Source organism: Vespa mandarinia, chromosome 12 (assembly GCF_050613455.1).
Source record: "Vespa mandarinia isolate Hongniang chromosome 12, ASM5061345v1, whole genome shotgun sequence".
NCBI lineage: Eukaryota > Metazoa > Arthropoda > Insecta > Hymenoptera > Vespidae > Vespa > Vespa mandarinia.
Genome location: NC_140821.1, coordinates 5,368,915 through 5,388,499, shown reverse-complemented (window position 1 = coordinate 5,388,499; position 19,585 = coordinate 5,368,915). Strand labels below are relative to the sequence as shown.

The following is a 19,585-nucleotide window of genomic DNA, read 5'->3' as shown; positions in this document are numbered from 1 at the left end:
GTCGTTCTTGAAAATTCTGTACAAGGACGTACCTGCGTTTACCTATAATACCAGTATATATGTATATACGTATGTGTGTGTAAAAGAGAATATATGATGAGTGCGTATTTACGTAGGAGAGGCCAGTTACCTCTCGTTTGCACTCGAATGTGACGTCATAGTATTTCTCGAGCTAGTACTTCGCACCAGGAAAACCGGAAAACAGTCACATTTGTCATTGTTATAACAGACAAAGGATAGCACATACTAGAAAATAGAGAAAAGTTCATATATCTACATCTATATCTACATATATATATATATATATATATATATATATATATATATATATATATATATATGTGTGTGTGTGTGTGTGTGTGTGTGTGTGTGTGTGTGTGTGTGTGTGTGTGTGTGTGTGTGTGTGTGTGTGTGTGTGTGTGTATGTATGTATCACACATATGCATGTATATATGTATATGAAAAGTAAGAAAGAGAAGTATTGGAAGAAAATAGATACGAGCTTGAAAATAAAGACAGACTTAATGGGTAGACCTATTACTATCATATTATAACATAGAGAAATAGCGACAACGTGAAGAAAGATGAGAACTTAGAAAGGAACGATCGTTTTGCGTTACTTCGCAAAAGGGGAGGGATTCTCGATTATTATATCTCGTATCGTCGAGCTAAAAGCTTCACAAATTTCCCCCCCCTCTCTCTCTCTCTCTCTTTCTCTATCTCATATGGTGTGTAACCAGAGAAAGAGGAAAATGTCTCCTCCTTTTACCAAAAAAGACGACTTTAAACATTATTCGAATTAATTATAAATTACAAAGTACAGTAGCGTGTATTATATTAGGCACGACCTATTTTCAGATGGTTTATCGTTCTATATATTATACATATACCGTTGGAGCAATCTATCTACGTCATGTGAACACAGTACCAAACTAAAGATTATTAGCTGGATACCAAGGATCTATTAGGACGATATGAATACTCTATATTATCCTTCGACGATATAGCGAATTTATTTACTATAGGATCCTTCCAAAATCTACAAGGGTTACATGGCTAATGATGTTCTTTACGCTTACATACCCACCCATCCTCAAGGTATCACAAATCAAAGTTAAAAGCTAGCCCATTAAGAAGGTAACGCTTGAAATACTCAATGACAATATAATAAATCCTTATATAACATGTTTCATATAAAATGACGTAAAAAAAAAACGAGCCTTATATAAAAGATAACATAATGTCTCTATAAGTTTATATTTTCATAGAGTAACAGCAATTGTTTCATGATTTGTATATCGTACAGAATCAATGAATAATAAAACCTTATATCTCGTATAAATATATATTTTAAAATACATACACAAATAATCCATAGTTAAATCGGCCAATAAGTAATATCAGAATTATCAGTTACTTTTTTTATCGAAAATTAATAAACTCTCCGATAAGATCGATAGTTAATGTTAGAACTTTCAATGAAAAAAAAAAAAAAAAAAAAAAAGAAAAAAATACCGAAAAATATTGAAAATCCTTATATTACTTATTGGCTGATACAATAAAAGCCATGTAACTTGTATAACATAAAACGCATTCTTTATATCTCCGGTAAATTGTCCACTGTCGATTGCGAATGATCGTTTGGTAAAATGAAAATCTTTTCGGACGATGTATATGCCGATTAATCGAGATGGTTTTCACTAAAAGCGCATAGTACCAATGTCAAATATAAATCATAAACGATGAGAACGAGCTCGAAAACGATGTTGTCGGAGCGCTTACGCAGCTGTGCGAGCAAAAGAGGGCAGTTACCCTTGACGATGACACCCGAGAGTGGCACGACAGCCATCCTCGTAGTGCTTCACACGAGGAAACCCGGAAAATAATCGTGTTTATTAGAGAGCTGTGTTTGTGTCTCCGAACGTTGGAATCGTATCTCAACTTTGTCGACGTTCCTAACGCTTCTATTTCTATAGCAACGAAGAATTCGGTTAACGGCAAATAAAGGAAAGAAAAACAAAAAAAAAAAAAAGAGAATAAAAAATAAAAAGAACTCGTGCGGGAATATGATAATATATCTTTTCAAAAACGTGAGATGCTGTAGTGTTATTTCTATTAATGTGTTACTAACTTTCGTTATTCGATTCGTCGATTGAACTGTTCTTAATGATGCTTTCAAAACTGTAATTATATAAAACGTGTAGTAATGATGAAAGAAATATTGTAAAAACGGTCTAATTGTATAGTGATCATAAGAAACAATCATAAATATGGAAATATCACAGAGAACGAAAGTAAGCACGAAAATGGACGAAGAAAATATTCTTCTGAAAAAAAAGTCGAAAGAGATGAACGTATAAGTTAAGTCTTTTATTTTTTCTTTCTTTATTTTGATTTTTTTCGTCTATTTTTTCCCCTTTTTTCTTTTTATTTTCTTTTTTTCTTTTTTCTTTTTTTTTTTTTTTTTTTTTTTTCATTCTATTACATGCGGAATGCCGGAGGTGTGCGAGCGAGTCTGCGCTGTTAAAGTTCGTTCACATGGCGCAGGTACGGTCGAGCACGTCGGTGCATGCGCAATGGTGTATTGATCCTGCGAATCTAAGATGCATGTACCATCATCCAGTGGTCCATTGGCTGTACACAATGCCATTTCTGTTCTACGTTCTTCCGCCGTTTCATTGAACGGTACAAACCCGTGTGAGTAATGCGATACACGACGGATCCTTCTTGCATTTCCGATCGATAAAAGCGAGACCAGAAGGAAGATCGTGCGAGTTGCCGTTTAGATTATGACATCTACCGAGAGCCACGAGATTTCACCCTGCGATATAAGCGCATCGACACTTTTTGGAATCCCGATTAATGAGTATGTAACCATTTCGCGTTTTACATCCATCGAAAAGATTAAAAGATTTATCAAAGTTTTACGATTTTTTATAACGAAAAAGAAACCACGTGTAATTTAATTTTAACCTTTTTAACATATCCAGCGATATTAATATACTTTGTTTACTATTAATTAAAATCTAAGGCATAGTTTATCTAAAATTAATCGTCGTTTTTGAAACATGTATATATATATTCGACGAAGAAATTCAATCTTTTCAAAATTTTCATATATATATATATATATACATAATTTGAAAAAAAATGTATAAGATATTTGTTTAAAATTTGTTGGAAATTGTTTAAATAATAAAATCTATTCATAAAAGATTGAAATTTGTTAAACGATATCTATTGGAAGAAATATTAACCAGAAGAAATGATACCCCAATATGTATGAATGATTCCAAGTTTAATTTCGACTTCTTCGACATAAAGTCAATATAGATAGATGGTAGTTAACGCAACAGGTTCATAAATCCCTGACTAGCAATAGCATATAAAGCCTAGTTAAGCTAACGTTATAAAGGTAAAAGTGTCGATTCTATTAAACTACAGCCTCGTTTCGACAATAATTTATTGATCGACCTACAGTCGTCGATAATGCTAACGGAGAAGAGAAATATTTCTTGGTTAATTCGAGTAACATTTTTTTTTTTAGATTTTGTTTTTATATATTCAGCTTTTTTTGCTCTTTTTATTTTTATTTTTTTATTTTTGTATTTTTACTTTTTTATTCTAATAAAAATAATAAAAGAATGATCGAAATATGATCCAACTTTTTGCAGGGAGCCAATAATAATATATAAATAAATGTACGCAATCGAACTATAATGATAGTCAGATTAATTACCGTGATCCTCGCAGCGAGGATTTGCTATGGGAATCCTGATGCTAAACGACTTTACGATGACTTACTCTCGAATTACAATCGTCTTATTCGACCCGTTTCAAACAATACAGATACAGTCGTTGTCAAGTTAGGTCTTCGTCTTTCACAGCTCATCGACCTGGTAAAATAAATTTATAACTTAATTAATCCTTTATTATAGTATAAATATTTTGAAGAAAAAGAAACTAATAATTTTATATATTTGCAGAATTTAAAGGATCAAATCCTAACAACGAACGTTTGGTTAGAACATGTAAGTATAACGATGTTCTATTACAATAATCTTGATATTAAAAAAACAAAAAAGAAAAAAATAACAATAAATAAAAAAAGAATAAAATAATAATAATAAATAAATTTCGTTAACTTTTAGGAATGGCAGGATCACAAATTTCAATGGGATCCATCGGAATATGGAGGTGTAACAGAACTCTATGTACCGAGCGAACATATATGGTTACCCGATATCGTACTTTACAACAAGTAAGAAATTTCATCCTAAAATATCTCCTTTTATACCTGGTAAAACAGATAAAAAATAACTGTAACATCAATTCTCAGCGCCGATGGAGAATATGGCGTGACCACCATGACAAAAGCTATTTTACATTACACGGGTAAAGTCCTTTGGACACCACCAGCTATTTTTAAATCATCCTGCGAAATCGACGTCAGATATTTTCCGTTCGATCAGCAAACCTGTTTCATGAAGTTTGGTTCGTGGACATACGATGGTTTTCAGGTTAGTTAAAAAGAATCTAATCATATCAAAATGTAAATCAAACACCAATCGATATTAATTAAAATTATTTTTCAGATTGATCTGAAACACATTAATCAAAAATTGGGAGACAAAGTAGAAGTTGGTATCGACCTACGTGAATATTATCCTAGTGTCGAGTGGGACATTTTAGGTGTACCAGCGGAACGTCACAAAAAATATTATCCTTGTTGTCACGAACCTTATCCCGACATATTCTTCAATATCACATTACGTCGTAAAACACTTTTCTATACAGTGAACCTAATCGTACCGTGCGTAAGCATCTCTTATCTTTCGGTATTGGCCTTCTATCTACCTGCTGATTCAGGAGAGAAAATAGCCTTATGTATCAACATCCTCCTATCTCAAACCATGTTCTTCCTATTGATATCAGAAATTATACCGTCTACTTCGTTAGCATTACCATTATTAGGCAAATACTTGCTCTTCACAATGATCCTCGTAGGTCTCTCGGTAGTTATAACAATAATAATATTGAACGTTCATTATCGTAAACCAAGTACACACAAAATGGCACCGTGGGTCAGAAAAATATTCATTCGAAGATTACCGAAGTTATTACTAATGAGAGTACCAGATGATCTTCTCAATGATCTTGCTGCTCATAAAATACATGGACGAGGAAAATCTGGGAAAAAGAGTAAATTCAATGCAGCCGTTGCAGCTGCCGTTCAATCTTCCTCCATCGTTTCTTCTCCAGATTCTGCTCGTCATCAACGTATCGGTGGTACTTTCTACAATTAAAACAACCTTTCTAATTATAATAATAATAATAATAATAATAATAATAATAATAATAATAATAATAATAATAATAATAATAATAATAATAATAATATAATTTGGCATTATATCGTCTTCTCCAGGTTGCAACGGCTTACATACAACAACTGCACACAACAGATTTCTTGGTGGAGGTTTTGGTGGTTACAATGGACTTCCAACTGTCATGTCTGGATTGGATGAGTCTTTAAGCGATGTCACACCTAGAAAAAAGTATCCGTTCGAACTTGAGAAAGCTTTACATAATGTGATGTTCATTCAACATCATATACAACGGCAGGACGAATTCAATGCTGTAAATATTAATGAATATAATTAATCTCTTTAGACTATGTTCAGTCATATATATATATATATATATATATATATATATATATATTTTTTTTTATATCTTTGCATCTACTTGCAACAATAAAATTACCAAATCTATGAAAATAATCAATTTTAGATATCTTCTTTTATTATGATTATCAAAATTAGCATTACTAGAGTAACATATTAATCGAAAGCTATTTTTGCTATTTATTAGTGTAAAATTAAGTAAACTGTAAACAATAATGAAAAAAATGTTTCTTTTTTCTTTCAAGTACCTAAAAAAAATCGAAAAATATAGTAAAAATAGATCGATAATTCTAATATTAATTACCATAATGATTTATAATAAATTATATTTGCCTTTAATAATAAATTATTAACAAAAAAATATCGTCCTTGAAGATTAAAGATAAATATAAAATTTGTATTATTTGCAGGAGGATCAAGATTGGGGTTTTGTCGCTATGGTTCTCGATCGACTTTTCCTCTGGATCTTCACGATAGCTTCCATAGGTGGAACATTTACTATTCTCGCCGAAGCTCCTGCACTTTACGATGATACTAAACCTATCGATATGCAATATTCTTCCATTGCTCATCAACAATATTTGCCACCGGGCCAAGATTTATTAGAAAATCTAGTCTAAAAATTATAACGTCATTGATTCATATATCAAGAATACAATGTACAGTTCATAAAAATCCTCTTGTCTTTCAGTGTTTCCATGGATACGAATGCGTTAAAAGAAAATCTGGAAGACAAGAGTTACGGTGTTGCTCTTTACAAAAAGATAAAAGAAAAAAAAGAAAAAAGAAAAAAAAAAGAAAACATTGTCGACTAATTCTAACGTCTAAATGACAAATACGTTTCTCGCTAGTATATTTAAACGTACTTATTCCTATTTACTCCACTTTCAGTTTCTTATTCGGAAAGCGAAAAAAAAAAAGAAGAAAAAAAAAACGTAGCGAGTCGTTTAAATGAAATGAAATGTTTAAAAGAGAGTAATGTCTCTTCGTACAAGTGTATAGGCTCTCTTTTAAATCACGATCAATCTCGACATAAACGTGGCCTAAAAATCAAAAGATTAATTAACGTACGTAGATACTCGACGAGATTCGTCATCGTGCCTTACTCACGTGACGTTTCTAACAAAATCTAGAAAAAAAAGAAAAAATATTCCATTGTATGTTTCGATCTGGTTCGATCTATATCATCAGCTCGAGAAAAAAACACGATTCTTTTCTCGTTTGAAAATATTATCAATAGACTTTCAGGTGTGCTAATAATATGTAACATAGATATGATACAGATGTAAGATCGTTAAAACTATTCTAATGACGGGGCAAGGGAAGGGATATAAATAATTCGTCAATCTAACTGTGCATATAGAAGCATGTCGATGCTCCAATTAATCTTCCCGATGAGCAAATAAAAATAATATTAATATGTTATAAATATATACATACATATGTATATGCATAAGTTTTCGATAAAAGCATAAGCAAGATCTTTTTCATTAAAAATGACTAAAATATAATCGAATTTGTTCGATACACACTGTATGCCTACGTCAATATAAATAAATAATAATTACACTGATACATTCATAAGAGTAAAAATTATTCAAAATTATTTTATATATACACCAACGTAAACTTCCTTTTAGTCCTTTTTCTAATTTTCACGCTCCACTTTCCTTTTTATTCTACATGGAAAGAGCGGCTATACACAAAGGCTATTAATGATATAACGAGATCTTAAGGTCTACAAATAAATATCGCGCAGAAAAAGAAAATTTGAAATAAATTTCTAAGTTGATTTAAGATTCACTCTATACTGTTAATCCTTTCGCTACAATAGCATCATCCGTGAATATTACTATTATAGACGCTATATGGATAAGCAGAACATCACGTACACTTTAGCGCAGACCATATATTTATCACAAATTAAATGTATACTTTATCACTAGCAGAGTGTAATATTTAATACTTCGTCACGCGTCATATGAATTATTAGTTTTTTATTTAAGTTGTATTGAAGTAATTTAATAAATATAATTTCGTGAATGAATGTGAAATTTTAGATCGACTGAATTAATCAGAAAAATAAAAATCTATTATTAAAGTTCGCTAAAATAGAATCTACTATTACCAATCGGTAAACAGGATTCTTATATTATCAGCCTAGCTGTTTTCAATAAAATAAAGTTCTATTATTATTCGCTTAGTTACCGATTGAATAAAACTGGGATCTACTATTACCAAATTCAATCGGTAAAAAGCAGATCTCTATTATTTCCAACAGAATTATCTGGCCGAAAAATAGTGTTTTATTATTACTAATGTAATTTAATTTGTGGTTAGATTAATTATTATTATTATTACTATTACCGATTTAGTAGGACAGATTCATTCCATTATTCTATTTAATTTATATCAGTCAATAGTAATACAGTTTTTATAGTGGCTTAAGAAAATTTATTTGTAATCGAAAGCTATAATATTTTCTGGCTGAATTTTATTTAATCAAAAAAGCTAATCTCTTCTGTTGCCATCTAAATTTTCCCAGTCGGTAAAGCGAGATTTATTGTTATTGACCGAGTAATATCTAGCACAGCTGGTAAGGAAGAGATCTACTTTGACCGATTATTATTGTTCAATAGAGTAAGTAAAACAGCTATTATTGCTAATTATTTTCACTACATTTTGTAAAACAGAATGCTGTGCGTTTTTCCTGACCCGTCCAAACCAGATGAATCATAGTTGCTTATATAATATCACTTCCATAGCTTAACATGATGGAAGAGCTTGCATAGTCTAATATCCAACATATATCAAGGACATGCCGAATGGTTGCAATTGTATCGGACAGACTTGCAATGAAAAATAAAACAAACAATAGACTTATGAATATGGCCAGATAAATATGAATATGAGTATGACTGAATATGAGTGGATAGTGATGGTAATAGTATATTAACTTTACATTGCTTGATTACATAAATAGCTATAGACCTGTAAAATAACCCTGCTTGTAGGTTGGTATGAATGATGCAGATAATAATCATATGTGGTCAACTGCACAGAGAAATTACATATCTAGTATCGGAAATGGGAATATATATGATTGAAATGAGGAGATAATGAAAAAATAATTGAAATTATAGAAAATTTAATTAGAGAAAAATAATAATGAAAAGTATGATGAAAATAAAGACGATAAAGATGAAGATAATGACAATGATGATAATGATAGAAAAGGAAATTAATCGTATCAGATAATCCTGATACGATTAATGTCTTCTGACTAACCGGTTTTTATTGTGCAATGAAATGTAGATCTGTGCAATCCTATGAAATGTAATTATTTACTTGATTTTTCATTCAATTTCGAAATAATCGAATAAAATAGAAATAGTATTAATCTTTGAATTATAATGATGATCTTAATCGATTAACTGAAATTCGATTTGGTTAATCATGGAACCGTCTTCAACCTACTCTGATCAAACGATAACTATAAGTCATCCATAATCGCATGCTCGCTATATATCCCAACGATGATTAAAGTCACCCATTAAAATTTCACATTTATTCACAACTTCGGTTATATTAATTCAATACAACTTGATTAAGAAACTGATAATTTAGATGATGCATGACAAAGTATCAAATATCAGCGACATGTCAGCACTGTCAGCGATAAAGTATTCGTCGTTCATAGTTCGTGACAAAGTACACGATCGTACCGCGCTCAAGTGCACGCTCATATTCTGACTGTCCGTATAGCAGCAGCAAAGCACTTGAGGACAATGCTGTCGTATCAAAAGGGTTAATGTTTCAAAAATATTTAAAAAAATTCTATTATCTTTGCAGGAAACTGTTTTTTTTTTTTTTTTTTTTTTTTTTTTTTTTTTTTTTTTTTTTTTTTTCTTGTAATAAACGCCCGCATATTTTTATTAGTTTGTGCTTTTAAAAGTAAAGCAAATCATTACAATGTAAATTTTTGAATAATGTTAAACATTGTTTACATTTCAATTTGATAAGTCTCAGAGCATCAAAGTCTTATCTATTCTGCAATTGACAATGCGATAAAATTTTATCATGTATCGAGAAATAAACACACACACACAATGATGTGTTATAAATGTTACAGATAAGTATCAATTTTATAGCAACAATTTCTATATTTCGACATAAATGACGTTAATATTAATAATACTCGAAATACTTGTTCTAAAAAATTAAATAATAAATTTGAATGTATCGTAGAATTAAAATTAAATTTTTTTTTTCTTTTTTCTTTTTCTTTTTCCATTAATGGAATGGCAAATCCATCGCACTATACACAAGAATACTTATTATATACAATACTAGCATGTGAATGTATATATTATATATAATATATCACGTATAATACAAATATAAAATTATATATAGTAATAATATAAAGGACATGCGTGGAATATTCTTAGAAATATGTTCAATATGGCAAATACATGTGTTACCTTTTTGTTCTTCTTTCTTTGAAAGCATTTCTTTCTTTCTTTCTTTCTTTCTTGCAATATACATTCATAAGAAGACGACATTTTGTCTTTATATAAATGATATTTCATTGAGCAATTAAATTAAAATTAACAACGCAACAAATTATCATGATTACTCACTCAACACCCTGTATTATAATTATTATTCTTTTATTCGAATATATAAAGCGCACATTTTATGTTGCATCCTATATCATAGAAAAGATTAAAATATTTACGTTATGTGCGCTTTGTTTAATATTATATCCCTTCCAAAGTACTCGCTCTTTTTTTTTTTTTTTTCATAATACAAAAATAAAAATTCTTATGAACACCGTCGTACAACAAAAAGTCAGACGATTTTCATTCCGTATTCTTTTCCTTTAGAATGAAAATATATTAAAATAAAAAGGTTTACTGTTGTACTTTCCGTAATTAATTATAAATTTATTTTAAATACTAGAAAGAGAAAATAAAAAAAAAGATTACATGATATAATAAAAAAGGAATATTCCTAAATTCCAGTCTTCCACACAAGCACACGCGCGTACACAAACATATATATATATATATATTTTTTATATATATATAATATATAATATATAATATATAATATATATATAAAAATTATATATAAATATTATACTTGTTTGTGTGTATGTGTGCGTATGTGCGTATGTGCGTATGTGCGTGCGTGCATGTGTGCATGTATGTGTACATCGGTCTATAACTTGTTACACTGAAAACGTTTCAAGGAGATACACGTATTCTGGTTTCCAAAAAGGATGTCTTTCGAAATTCTTTCTCCTTGTTGAGAAATAGATTCACATATTAAATGTAATAAATGCAAATAAGAATAACACTGTTACACGCCCTTATTAACGATGATATAAATATATTATCGCTTTCTTAGTCCCATTCGCTCTCTCTCTCTCTCTCCCTCTCTCTCCCCCCCCCTCTCCCTCTCCCTCCCCCCCCCCTCTCTCTCTCTCTCTCTCTCTCTCTCTCTCTCTCTCTCTCTCTCTCTCTCTCTCTCTCACTCATACGTACGGCTAATTCTAATTGAATAGAATTTAAACTAGGTGACTATCACTCCATATAGGTTGCATTCGAATGTTTCGTAAAGAATAAGCGTAGCGCTTACATACATACATACATACATAGATACATACATACATACATACATACATACATACATACATACATACATACATACATACATACATACATACATACATACATACATACATACATACATACATACATACATACATACATACATACATACATACATACATACATACATACATACATACATACATACATACATACATACATACATACATACATACATACATATGTACGTACATAAATACACACATACATACACACAAACATACTATTTGCAGCACAACCTGCTATAATATATGTAGGTACCCTTATTAACCATTCTTCCATTACTTTTAATGCGAGACAAGTATAGAGTATCGAATAGTTTTGTTATCTTTTTTGTTTTTTTTTCTTTTCTTTTTTTTTGGTTTTCTTCTGTTTTCATGAAATAACATAATACCTAATTACATGGAAGGCTGAGAGAAAGTGCGTGTCACCTAAACGCACTTTTTATAGTAGCAATCAACCTTTCCATGTACCAATATAATTTTTGCAATTAGGACAAAAGTGATGGACGCTCATGAAGGCGCTCATGCAGTATGGCAAACAAGAGCATAGACAACATCTGAAATGAAAATTTTATCGATCTTACATAATCATTGTTAAGAAAGAAATTTTATGTTAGATTAACTCCTTTGCCTTACAAAAGCAATTATTTTCTTTTTCCTATATATATTATCATTTTTTATCGATAAATAAAATATAGCATATATATATATTAGGTGGATCGGAAAGTAATGTAGCTTTCTTAAATTAAATTCAAACGAATAAATTTTTAACAAGTTTTTATTTTTAATCACAATCAAATATCGACATGCGCAGAAACGACATTACTTTCCAGTCCATCTAATATATATATATTATTCACTTATATGATATAATATTATATAAGTGAATATAATATTCACATATATAATATATTATAAATTATTTAATATATATTTATATATATATCTAAAAAACGGATATATAAAGTTAAAAATACATGCATATCTATATTTATAAGCGTTATGTCTATTAAAGTATTTACCCCAATAAGCAGAGTACGATACAACAGATGTGAGCACTCGGTTGATGATCCGATATCGTAGTGGTCTTAATGTCAGCGTGGCATGTCGGACAAGTCATTTTGATCGCGTGTGGACCTAGGGCGAAGGTTACGTGTTGGTGAATGATCCGCACTTCCGGCGGAGGTGCAAAGTTCTGATCCGTATTAAACGGTTGCGATGCACTGTGGTCATTCGGCACGACATAATTCGAGGGCATTGGCATTGTAGTCTGTTTCGGTGGCTGGTTATCTAAAATTCGTACAGTAATATGTTATAAATATATCTAATCTGAAATAATGTAAAAAAGTCAAGTATATATTATCACGAGTTTTTACATTCGCAAGTTTTCATTTTATTTTCAACTTTAATGATCGATCGATCACGTATCTAAATATCAATATTAATTTTAATATCTTTTACGAAAAATTTTCAACAAATACATTATAATTATAATTAATACGGCCCAAATGAATATAACGAAAAACAAAAAAAAAAAAGTCCAAATTAATCAAGAATATATCGTACGTTAATTTCGTTGTTTTGTATTATCATAAATCTTTTGTTTAAAATTTTCGATCGCGATGATCGATCACATGTTTTCTAACACCTTTATCATCTAAACAATCTCAATTATCCAAAGTAGGTCATTTATTCTATCGATGTCAACGGGTCTGAATATTACACAATATAACATACACGTTGGCGGTACTGGCATCGGCGATACTCCTACGGGGTATGGTGGATTAGGTAAACCTCCACCATAAGCAATAGCTTCTTCGTAAGAAGGTGGACCTGTTGGTAATGACGCTTGCATAGGTGCTGATGGTTCCATGTTGCTGCCACCAGACCCTGTGGCTTTCTCCATATCTTTGAAAATAAAAGATCAATGATAAATGATAAAATTTTAATGGAGTAATAAACTCGACGTCTAAAACGTTACATATTGACAGTGATTAATGATCCCTTTACGATTACAAATATTTACATCTAGAATATCGTGTTTCATTGTTTATCATTTTTTTGCGAATAAATTTTACTACAAAAAAAAAAAAAAGAAATAAAAAAAAACAGAAAAAGGGAGAGAAAATAATAACTCAATGGCAAAAGGATACAATTTAAAAACTTATATGGATTATCGTTTATTCCTATCATTTTTTAAATAAAATGTATCACAGAAAAATTGATAGCTACGAAATAATAAAAATTGATAATAAGAAAAGCATACGATTGAAAAAATTTGGATGAATTACCTTTTATTTATATCATTTTTCAAATAAAGTGTATAACCGAAAAATTGGTAGCTCGATACGAAAAGTATACGATAAAAAAAAAAAAAAAAAAACTCATGGATTATCGTTTATTTGTATCATTTTTCAAATAAAGTGTATCACAGAAAAGTTAATAATGCGTAAAGCATACAATTCAAAAAACATTTATTTTCATAAAAAAAAGTCTGTGTGTGTGTGTGTGTACGCGCAAGCTAAAGAAAAAGGAAACAAAAAACAAAATAAAAAACAAAAGTAACCCAATATAGCATACGTTGTTTGATACACGTAATGTCGAAGATTAGAACGCTGTTTCTAGATTGAATAAACAATGGAGTCTTATTGTTGGTCTCTTATCTTTTCCCGTATAAAATAAAAAATGAATTGGATGGAGAAATGAAAAACAATAGTGAAAAGATATTTGTATAAGGCAGAAATAACTGGATTATCAAGAAATATACTAACGTCCAAGAAATATACTTATGTATCAAAGAAATATACTTACGTTAAAGATCGAAAAAAAAGAAAAAATTCCGATCGTTTCTATATTGTGAAACCACACACACATATATATCCTAATGTATGAGATATATACTAACATAAATACATTCGTAAAAAAACAATTATTATTTTACAAACGATTCATATAATTAAATTTAAATCGTAAATTGAAATCAAAAATAAATATTTATAAACGCAGTTCGTTTCATAATCAATAATAAAAAAACTTAAAAATATTACAGAATTACAACTCGCATTAATTATAAATGTCGATTAGAATTCTTTAAATGAATTTAGTAATACGAGAGAAAAATATTGTTATTTTTTAAATATTTCATATTTCTTGGTTGATATAAATTATATATATTTATATAAATTTATAAATAAATATATATATAAATATAAATTTATAAATAAATATATATAAATATAAATATAAATTTATAAATAAATATATATATAAATATAAATTCATAAATAAATATATATATATGTAAATATAAATTTATAAATATATATATACATATATTCAGACACAAATATACTATAAGAAATAAATAAATTGTACCTAAAATCTAATCCATAACTGTTTAGTCTATAATACATTATTTACTTTATATATTATTTATTTTACATGTTACTAATACTTTTTCTTACTTTTACAGTTAATATATTAGATTTATATTTCGTATAGTTAAAACGAATTATTAAAAATGAACAATATTATTGAATCAAATAAAATAACATTAAAACAATAATATTCAATTAACAATCAATTTAAAAATAATAATAATAATAATAATAAACGTACCTTATTTTTTATTTTTTCATTAAAAAGAACAGCTATTTTTGCGATAGAACCAATATTTATTATTAAATATTATTTACATTCAACAATAAGAAAGACATTGATGAGTTACAGTGAAAACAAGCGATACGAATTTAGCAATTTTTCTTTAGAACAGAACCAATAAATGATATGCCAAAAAAAAAAAACATAGTAGTGGTAAAAAAAAAGTACCTTATTTTTCAAATTCTTAAACTTCTTGCAAAGTGAAAAAGAGAGAGAAAGAGAGAGAAAGGGGGGGGAGTGAGAGGGAGATAGAGAGAGAGAGAGAGACGAATAAAGTTGTAATTCGCAACTAGAAAAGAACACACGCATATATACATATATGTATTTACCCAGGTAGAGATATATACACATCCATCTACTTTAATATTTGAACATAAATGGGCGCTGTATCTTGGGAATAGAAAGTTATATGTTAAGTAACATACTTGACAATGACGGCGATGACACGAGTAAATTGAAATGATAACCAATGTGTCTGCAATATGTATGATTGTGTGTATTTGTGTGTGTGTGTACACATTTGTTAGAATATTGTTAGAAGAATATCTTAGAAAGAATATGCTTAGGTGGAAAGGTTTTTCTAACTTTATGTTTAATTTTTTTTTTTATTTTATCGACCAAATGCAACTCCTTTTAAAAATCAAAAAATATCATTTGATGTAAGGCATAATTAAAGGTAAAAATTGCTTACGTTTTTCTCTCTCTCTCTCTTTCTCTTTCTCCTCTCTCTCTCTCTCTCTCCTCTCTCTCTCTCTTTCTCTTTCTCCTCTCTCTCTCTCTCTTTCTCCTCTCTCTCTCTCTCTTTCTCTCTGTCTGTCTTTCTGCCTTTTTCGAAAATTAATGATAAAAAGAAATGGAAAAAAAAAAAAAAAAAAAAAGCAAATTACCGAGAACTAATACAACATGGAAACGTCACCGACCGGTGAGTTAACACAATGACGTAAGATATTTCGTCTCTTAAAATTCAAGAAATATCTATAGATATACAGGTGCTTATATATAACGATCACTAACGCATTTTGACCCTTCGTTCTACGCGTCCTTTTTCGTTTCTACTTTTGAATTCTTTCATAGATAAAAGAGAAAAACTTCTTTATTTCCAATTCGTGAAAAAAAAAAAGAAAATAAAAATAAGAAAAAAGAATTAACAGGACAGACGTAACAAGCAATCAAAAGTAATCGACGTAAGAATGATAAACTTACTTTGATGTCGAATATGACGAAAGTTTACGTTTCGAACTGTACCAGTGAATTGAAGTTATTTCTTTCGAAAATCTAAAAAATGCTTAGCTATATAGCACGAATCCTCACGTGAGCACGTCTCTTCTCGCTGTCACTGAATCAACACCAATATCTTTTCAGCCTTTCCTTAGTAATATTCCACACGTGAACCCGACGAGAGCGAAAGGCAAACAACACGCGAAGACTCGACCGATATTGTATCTAAAAAAAAAATCAGACATCGATTCACACTCGAATTATGTCGATTCTCGAATGATGTAACTTATCGATACGATAGATACATCGTATCTTTCATAAGATGGCGTCGTTGTTCCGGCGCATTGAGTCCCTAGTATAGTAACGATAATTAAATTACATAATCTTTTTATTGTGACTAGATATATATGCGTATATATAACAGAAACTTTTTTTTCAATCGATTGCATATTAATACGTGTGACTTTGTTCGAAAATTTTTGTTTTCTGTTTCTTTTTTTTTTTTCCTTTTTTTTTGTTAAATGACTGGAAGAATGAACGAAAGAAACAAAAAATAATCATTCAAGCCCACGCTGCATTACTAATTTGTGTTCTTATCATGGCGCCACACTGGCGGGACTTTTGAATTTACTCTCCTAGCCTAAAACTTCCTACTTTATCGGCACTAGTATGTTTGACACAGAACAAACGTTTCATTTTATTTTTGTCTAATTTTCGTGTTCTACTTGAATATATAAAGAAAAAGGAATCGAACAGTTATTCGGGTGAAATAATTATTTACTCGCATTGTTGGAAATCGTTCGAATAAAAAAACAACAGAAGAACAATAATATTTTCTAAAATATCGAAATCACTAAAATATTGAATCGCGTTGATATAAAATTAAATTACGAAATATATTGAAAGCTTTATTCAATTTCATTAGATATATAAAGAGGTGATATCGTAATCATATTTTTCTTTTCTTTTCTTTTTAATTTTGAATTATTTTATTTTCTTTGATTAATACCAACTTCATCGTTCACCAATCACGAAGAATATTTTGCATGATTCTCAGGGCTGTATCTCAGAGACGACCCTGATATATCGTAGTTTTCTTATACATCAAATAATTACATTATCAGAAAAATAAACTTGAATCAATTGAAATAATACATTACCAGTTCTTGTATCATATTTATCGTTAACTTCATTTCTAATTTGGAAAATTGTGTGTGTAATTTTTATAGGAAATACAAGTTTTGGAATGTAAAAGAATTAAAAGTCACGCGATAACTTGATTAAAATGTCTAGGAACTTCCGTTCTCGCTAGTCAGCTGATCAATCCTATTCCTGTCTGCTTGATTGTAATCGAAAATATGTCTGGAAAAGAAAAACTTCCAATTTTCCCCTCTCGGGGGTAAGTATATTATGGAATAAATTTTATTATCATTATAGAAAAATTGTTTATTTAAAAACAATCATTTTTATATTGTACTTGTTATAATTTTCTTCTATAATGAGAAATTTTTCTGTCACTTATAAAATGGGTGTAACCCTATTTCAAAATACATTACGCTTTTTAATCTTTAAAAATAAATTTTGAACGAAACGATCTTCCATATTATTAATTTTGTGATAGTCTTTTCTTTACAAGTAATTTTACAAGAATGTCAATTTTTTTTTATATATAACCATAATATATTATATTACAATTGACAGTCGCAAAATAAACATTCGTTAGTATTAACATTTGTTAATTTTGTTAAAATAATAACAACAATGTGATTTAATAAATACATTATTGTATCCATTCAAGTGCACAGATGTTAATGAAATCACGTCTACAAGGTGCACAAAAAGGCCATGGATTACTCAAAAAAAAAGCTGACGCGTTGCAGATGCGTTTTAGAATGATTCTAGGAAAAATTATAGAGGTAAAATGAAATTAAATTATATAATGTATATATTGTACTATATAAAATTATACTATGTACATATTTCATATTATAATATATATTCTATTGCTTTTTTCTAGACAAAAACTCTTATGGGAGAAGTAATGAAAGAAGCTGCCTTTTCTTTAGCCGAAGCAAAATTTGCTACTGGTGACTTTAATCAAGTTGTCCTACAAAATGTCACTAAGGCACAAATTAAGATTCGTTCAAAGAAGGACAATGTCGCTGGTGTTAATCTTCCAGTATTTGAATCGTATCAAGATGGTAGCGATACTTATGAATTAGCTGGATTGGCTAGAGGTGGACAACAATTAACGAAACTAAAGAAAAACTATCAGAAAGCAGTTAAATTATTGGTAGAATTGGCATCTTTACAAACAAGTTTTGTAACCCTAGATGAAGTTATTAAAATTACAAATCGTCGTGTAAATGCCATTGAACATGTTATCATTCCAAGAATCGAAAGAACTCTCGCATATATTATATCTGAATTGGATGAACTTGAAAGAGAAGAATTCTATCGTTTAAAGAAAATTCAAGATAAGAAGAAAATAGCAAAATCGAAGGTATACAAATTTTATACAAAATATAAATAACACGTATACATCCAAGAAAATTATTTATATGACTTTTATAATAAATCTTTTTTCAGTCCGAGGCAGCAAGAGCAAATATGATTGCTTCTGGTAAAGAATCAGAAGCAGCGAATATGTTGGACGAAGGTGACGAGGATTTACTCTTTTAAATTATGTACAGAGTACGTTCGTACATATTTTATTATTAAAAATAATCCATGAAAATAAGTAGAAATACCAGAAAGAGCAAACCTTCGAAATGACACGAAGTGCGATTTCGTAGTTCATTCTTGGTCAATAAGTTGCAACTCTAAAGAGACACAATTTCATTTAATGAAATCTAAAGAAGATAAACGTTAACAATACCATCTCCTTGTTCATAGACCCATGCTAATATTTTAAAAATATATTTATACAGTAAATCTGTATTATGATTGATATGAATGTTATTAATATTTTTTGATTATATATCTAAAAAATCACTTGTACAGAATTTATTATTGTATAATTTGAAATTATTTTAGCAAGATCTAGTATTGTATATCTATTGCTACGTCAGCTTCTACTAGTATCTGTATTTTTTTTTTAAATATTCCAAATACTGTTATTGTTAATAAAGTTGATAAGATATAAAAGTAAATGTAGTTTGTGCATAATTTCATGACGAGAAGAATGGCCAATTTGATAGTTTCTTCGTCAAATATTCGGTAATATTTTATCATTAATAAAAAATATACATGTCAATACTATTTACCATCGCTAACGTTTATTACATTATATTCTTCCAACCCTCCTACGACCTCTTTAAATTCCATTAATTACAACGAG

The 19,585-nt window shown here is 29.4% G+C and overlaps 3 protein-coding genes and 1 long non-coding RNA gene across 8 annotated transcripts; 3 read left to right on the top strand and 1 right to left on the bottom strand.

Annotated features, from left to right (window-relative positions):
* Positions 1-1,970: 1,970 nt before the first annotated feature.
* On the top strand, positions 1,971-7,251 carry nAChRalpha2 (nicotinic acetylcholine receptor alpha2). 3 transcript variants are annotated; one of them, XM_035884415.2, is made up of 8 exons: positions 1,971-2,866; positions 3,675-3,899; positions 3,987-4,031; positions 4,152-4,261; positions 4,340-4,520; positions 4,596-5,286; positions 5,429-5,640; positions 6,098-7,251. In XM_035884415.2, exons 2-8 carry the CDS (start codon positions 3,720-3,722, stop codon positions 6,305-6,307), a joined length of 1,629 nt encoding a protein of 542 aa, XP_035740308.1. In that variant the 5' UTR covers positions 1,971-2,866; positions 3,675-3,719; the 3' UTR covers positions 6,308-7,251. The 3 variants fall into 3 exon arrangements, with proteins under 3 accessions (XP_035740308.1, XP_085516738.1, XP_035740307.1); XM_085660612.1 differs by having other exon boundaries at positions 1,972-2,866; positions 3,754-3,899; positions 4,596-5,289; XM_035884414.2 differs by having other exon boundaries at positions 1,973-2,866; positions 4,596-5,289.
* Positions 5,411-16,489, bottom strand: LOC118449623 (lipopolysaccharide-induced tumor necrosis factor-alpha factor). 3 transcript variants are annotated; one of them, XM_085660614.1, is made up of 5 exons: positions 16,231-16,489; positions 14,986-15,017; positions 13,105-13,275; positions 12,390-12,657; positions 11,674-11,924 (listed from the first exon to the last, which is right to left on the bottom strand). In XM_085660614.1, the coding sequence occupies exons 3-5, from the start codon at positions 13,271-13,273 to the stop codon at positions 11,822-11,824; spliced, it is 540 nt and encodes a 179-aa protein (XP_085516740.1). In that variant the 5' UTR covers positions 13,274-13,275; positions 14,986-15,017; positions 16,231-16,489; the 3' UTR covers positions 11,674-11,821. The 3 variants fall into 3 exon arrangements, with proteins under 3 accessions (XP_085516741.1, XP_085516740.1, XP_035740315.1); XM_085660615.1 differs by lacking the exons at positions 11,674-11,924; positions 14,986-15,017 and adding an exon at positions 5,411-5,548 and having other exon boundaries at positions 16,231-16,483; XM_035884422.2 differs by lacking the exon at positions 14,986-15,017 and having other exon boundaries at positions 16,231-16,483.
* LOC146872651 (uncharacterized) lies at positions 8,267-10,011 on the top strand. Its single transcript, XR_014982817.1, has 3 exons — positions 8,267-8,327; positions 8,453-8,628; positions 8,702-10,011. It is a non-coding gene; the product is annotated as an uncharacterized LOC146872651 (long non-coding RNA).
* Positions 16,490-17,426: 937 nt separating the features above from the next.
* On the top strand, positions 17,427-19,334 carry Vha36-1 (V-type proton ATPase subunit Vha36-1). The gene is made up of 4 exons (XM_035884419.2): positions 17,427-17,644; positions 18,044-18,161; positions 18,263-18,748; positions 18,835-19,334. Exons 1-4 carry the CDS (start codon positions 17,604-17,606, stop codon positions 18,925-18,927), a joined length of 738 nt encoding a protein of 245 aa, XP_035740312.1. The 5' UTR covers positions 17,427-17,603; the 3' UTR covers positions 18,928-19,334.
* Positions 19,335-19,585: the final 251 nt, after the last annotated feature.

What these genes read in the sequence shown, in the direction of transcription:
- nAChRalpha2 (XM_035884414.2), top strand. Translation starts at nt 3,720, where the DNA reads ATGATAGTCAGATTAATTACCGTGATCCTCGCAGCGAGGATTTGCTAT. An exon ending in GGACATACGATGGTTTTCAG is followed by an intron (nt 4,521 to 4,595) that starts GTTAGTTAAAAA and finishes ATTATTTTTCAG; the next exon opens with ATTGATCTGAAACACATTAA. An exon ending in TCGTCATCAACGTATCGGTG is followed by an intron (nt 5,290 to 5,428) that starts GTACTTTCTACA and finishes CGTCTTCTCCAG; the next exon opens with GTTGCAACGGCTTACATACA.
- Vha36-1 (XM_035884419.2), top strand. Translation starts at nt 17,604, where the DNA reads ATGTCTGGAAAAGAAAAACTTCCAATTTTCCCCTCTCGGGG. An exon ending in TTCTAGGAAAAATTATAGAG is followed by an intron (nt 18,162 to 18,262) that starts GTAAAATGAAAT and finishes GCTTTTTTCTAG; the next exon opens with ACAAAAACTCTTATGGGAGA. An exon ending in AGAAAATAGCAAAATCGAAG is followed by an intron (nt 18,749 to 18,834) that starts GTATACAAATTT and finishes ATCTTTTTTCAG; the next exon opens with TCCGAGGCAGCAAGAGCAAA.
- LOC118449623 (XM_085660614.1), bottom strand. Translation starts at nt 13,273, where the DNA reads ATGGAGAAAGCCACAGGGTCTGGTGGCAGCAACATGGAACCATCAGCA. An exon ending in GATGCCAGTACCGCCAACGT is followed by an intron (nt 12,658 to 13,104) that starts GTATGTTATATT and finishes TACGAATTTTAG; the next exon opens with ATAACCAGCCACCGAAACAG. An exon ending in ATCGTACTCTGCTTATTGGG is followed by an intron (nt 11,925 to 12,389) that starts GTAAATACTTTA and finishes TTTTCATTTCAG; the next exon opens with ATGTTGTCTATGCTCTTGTT.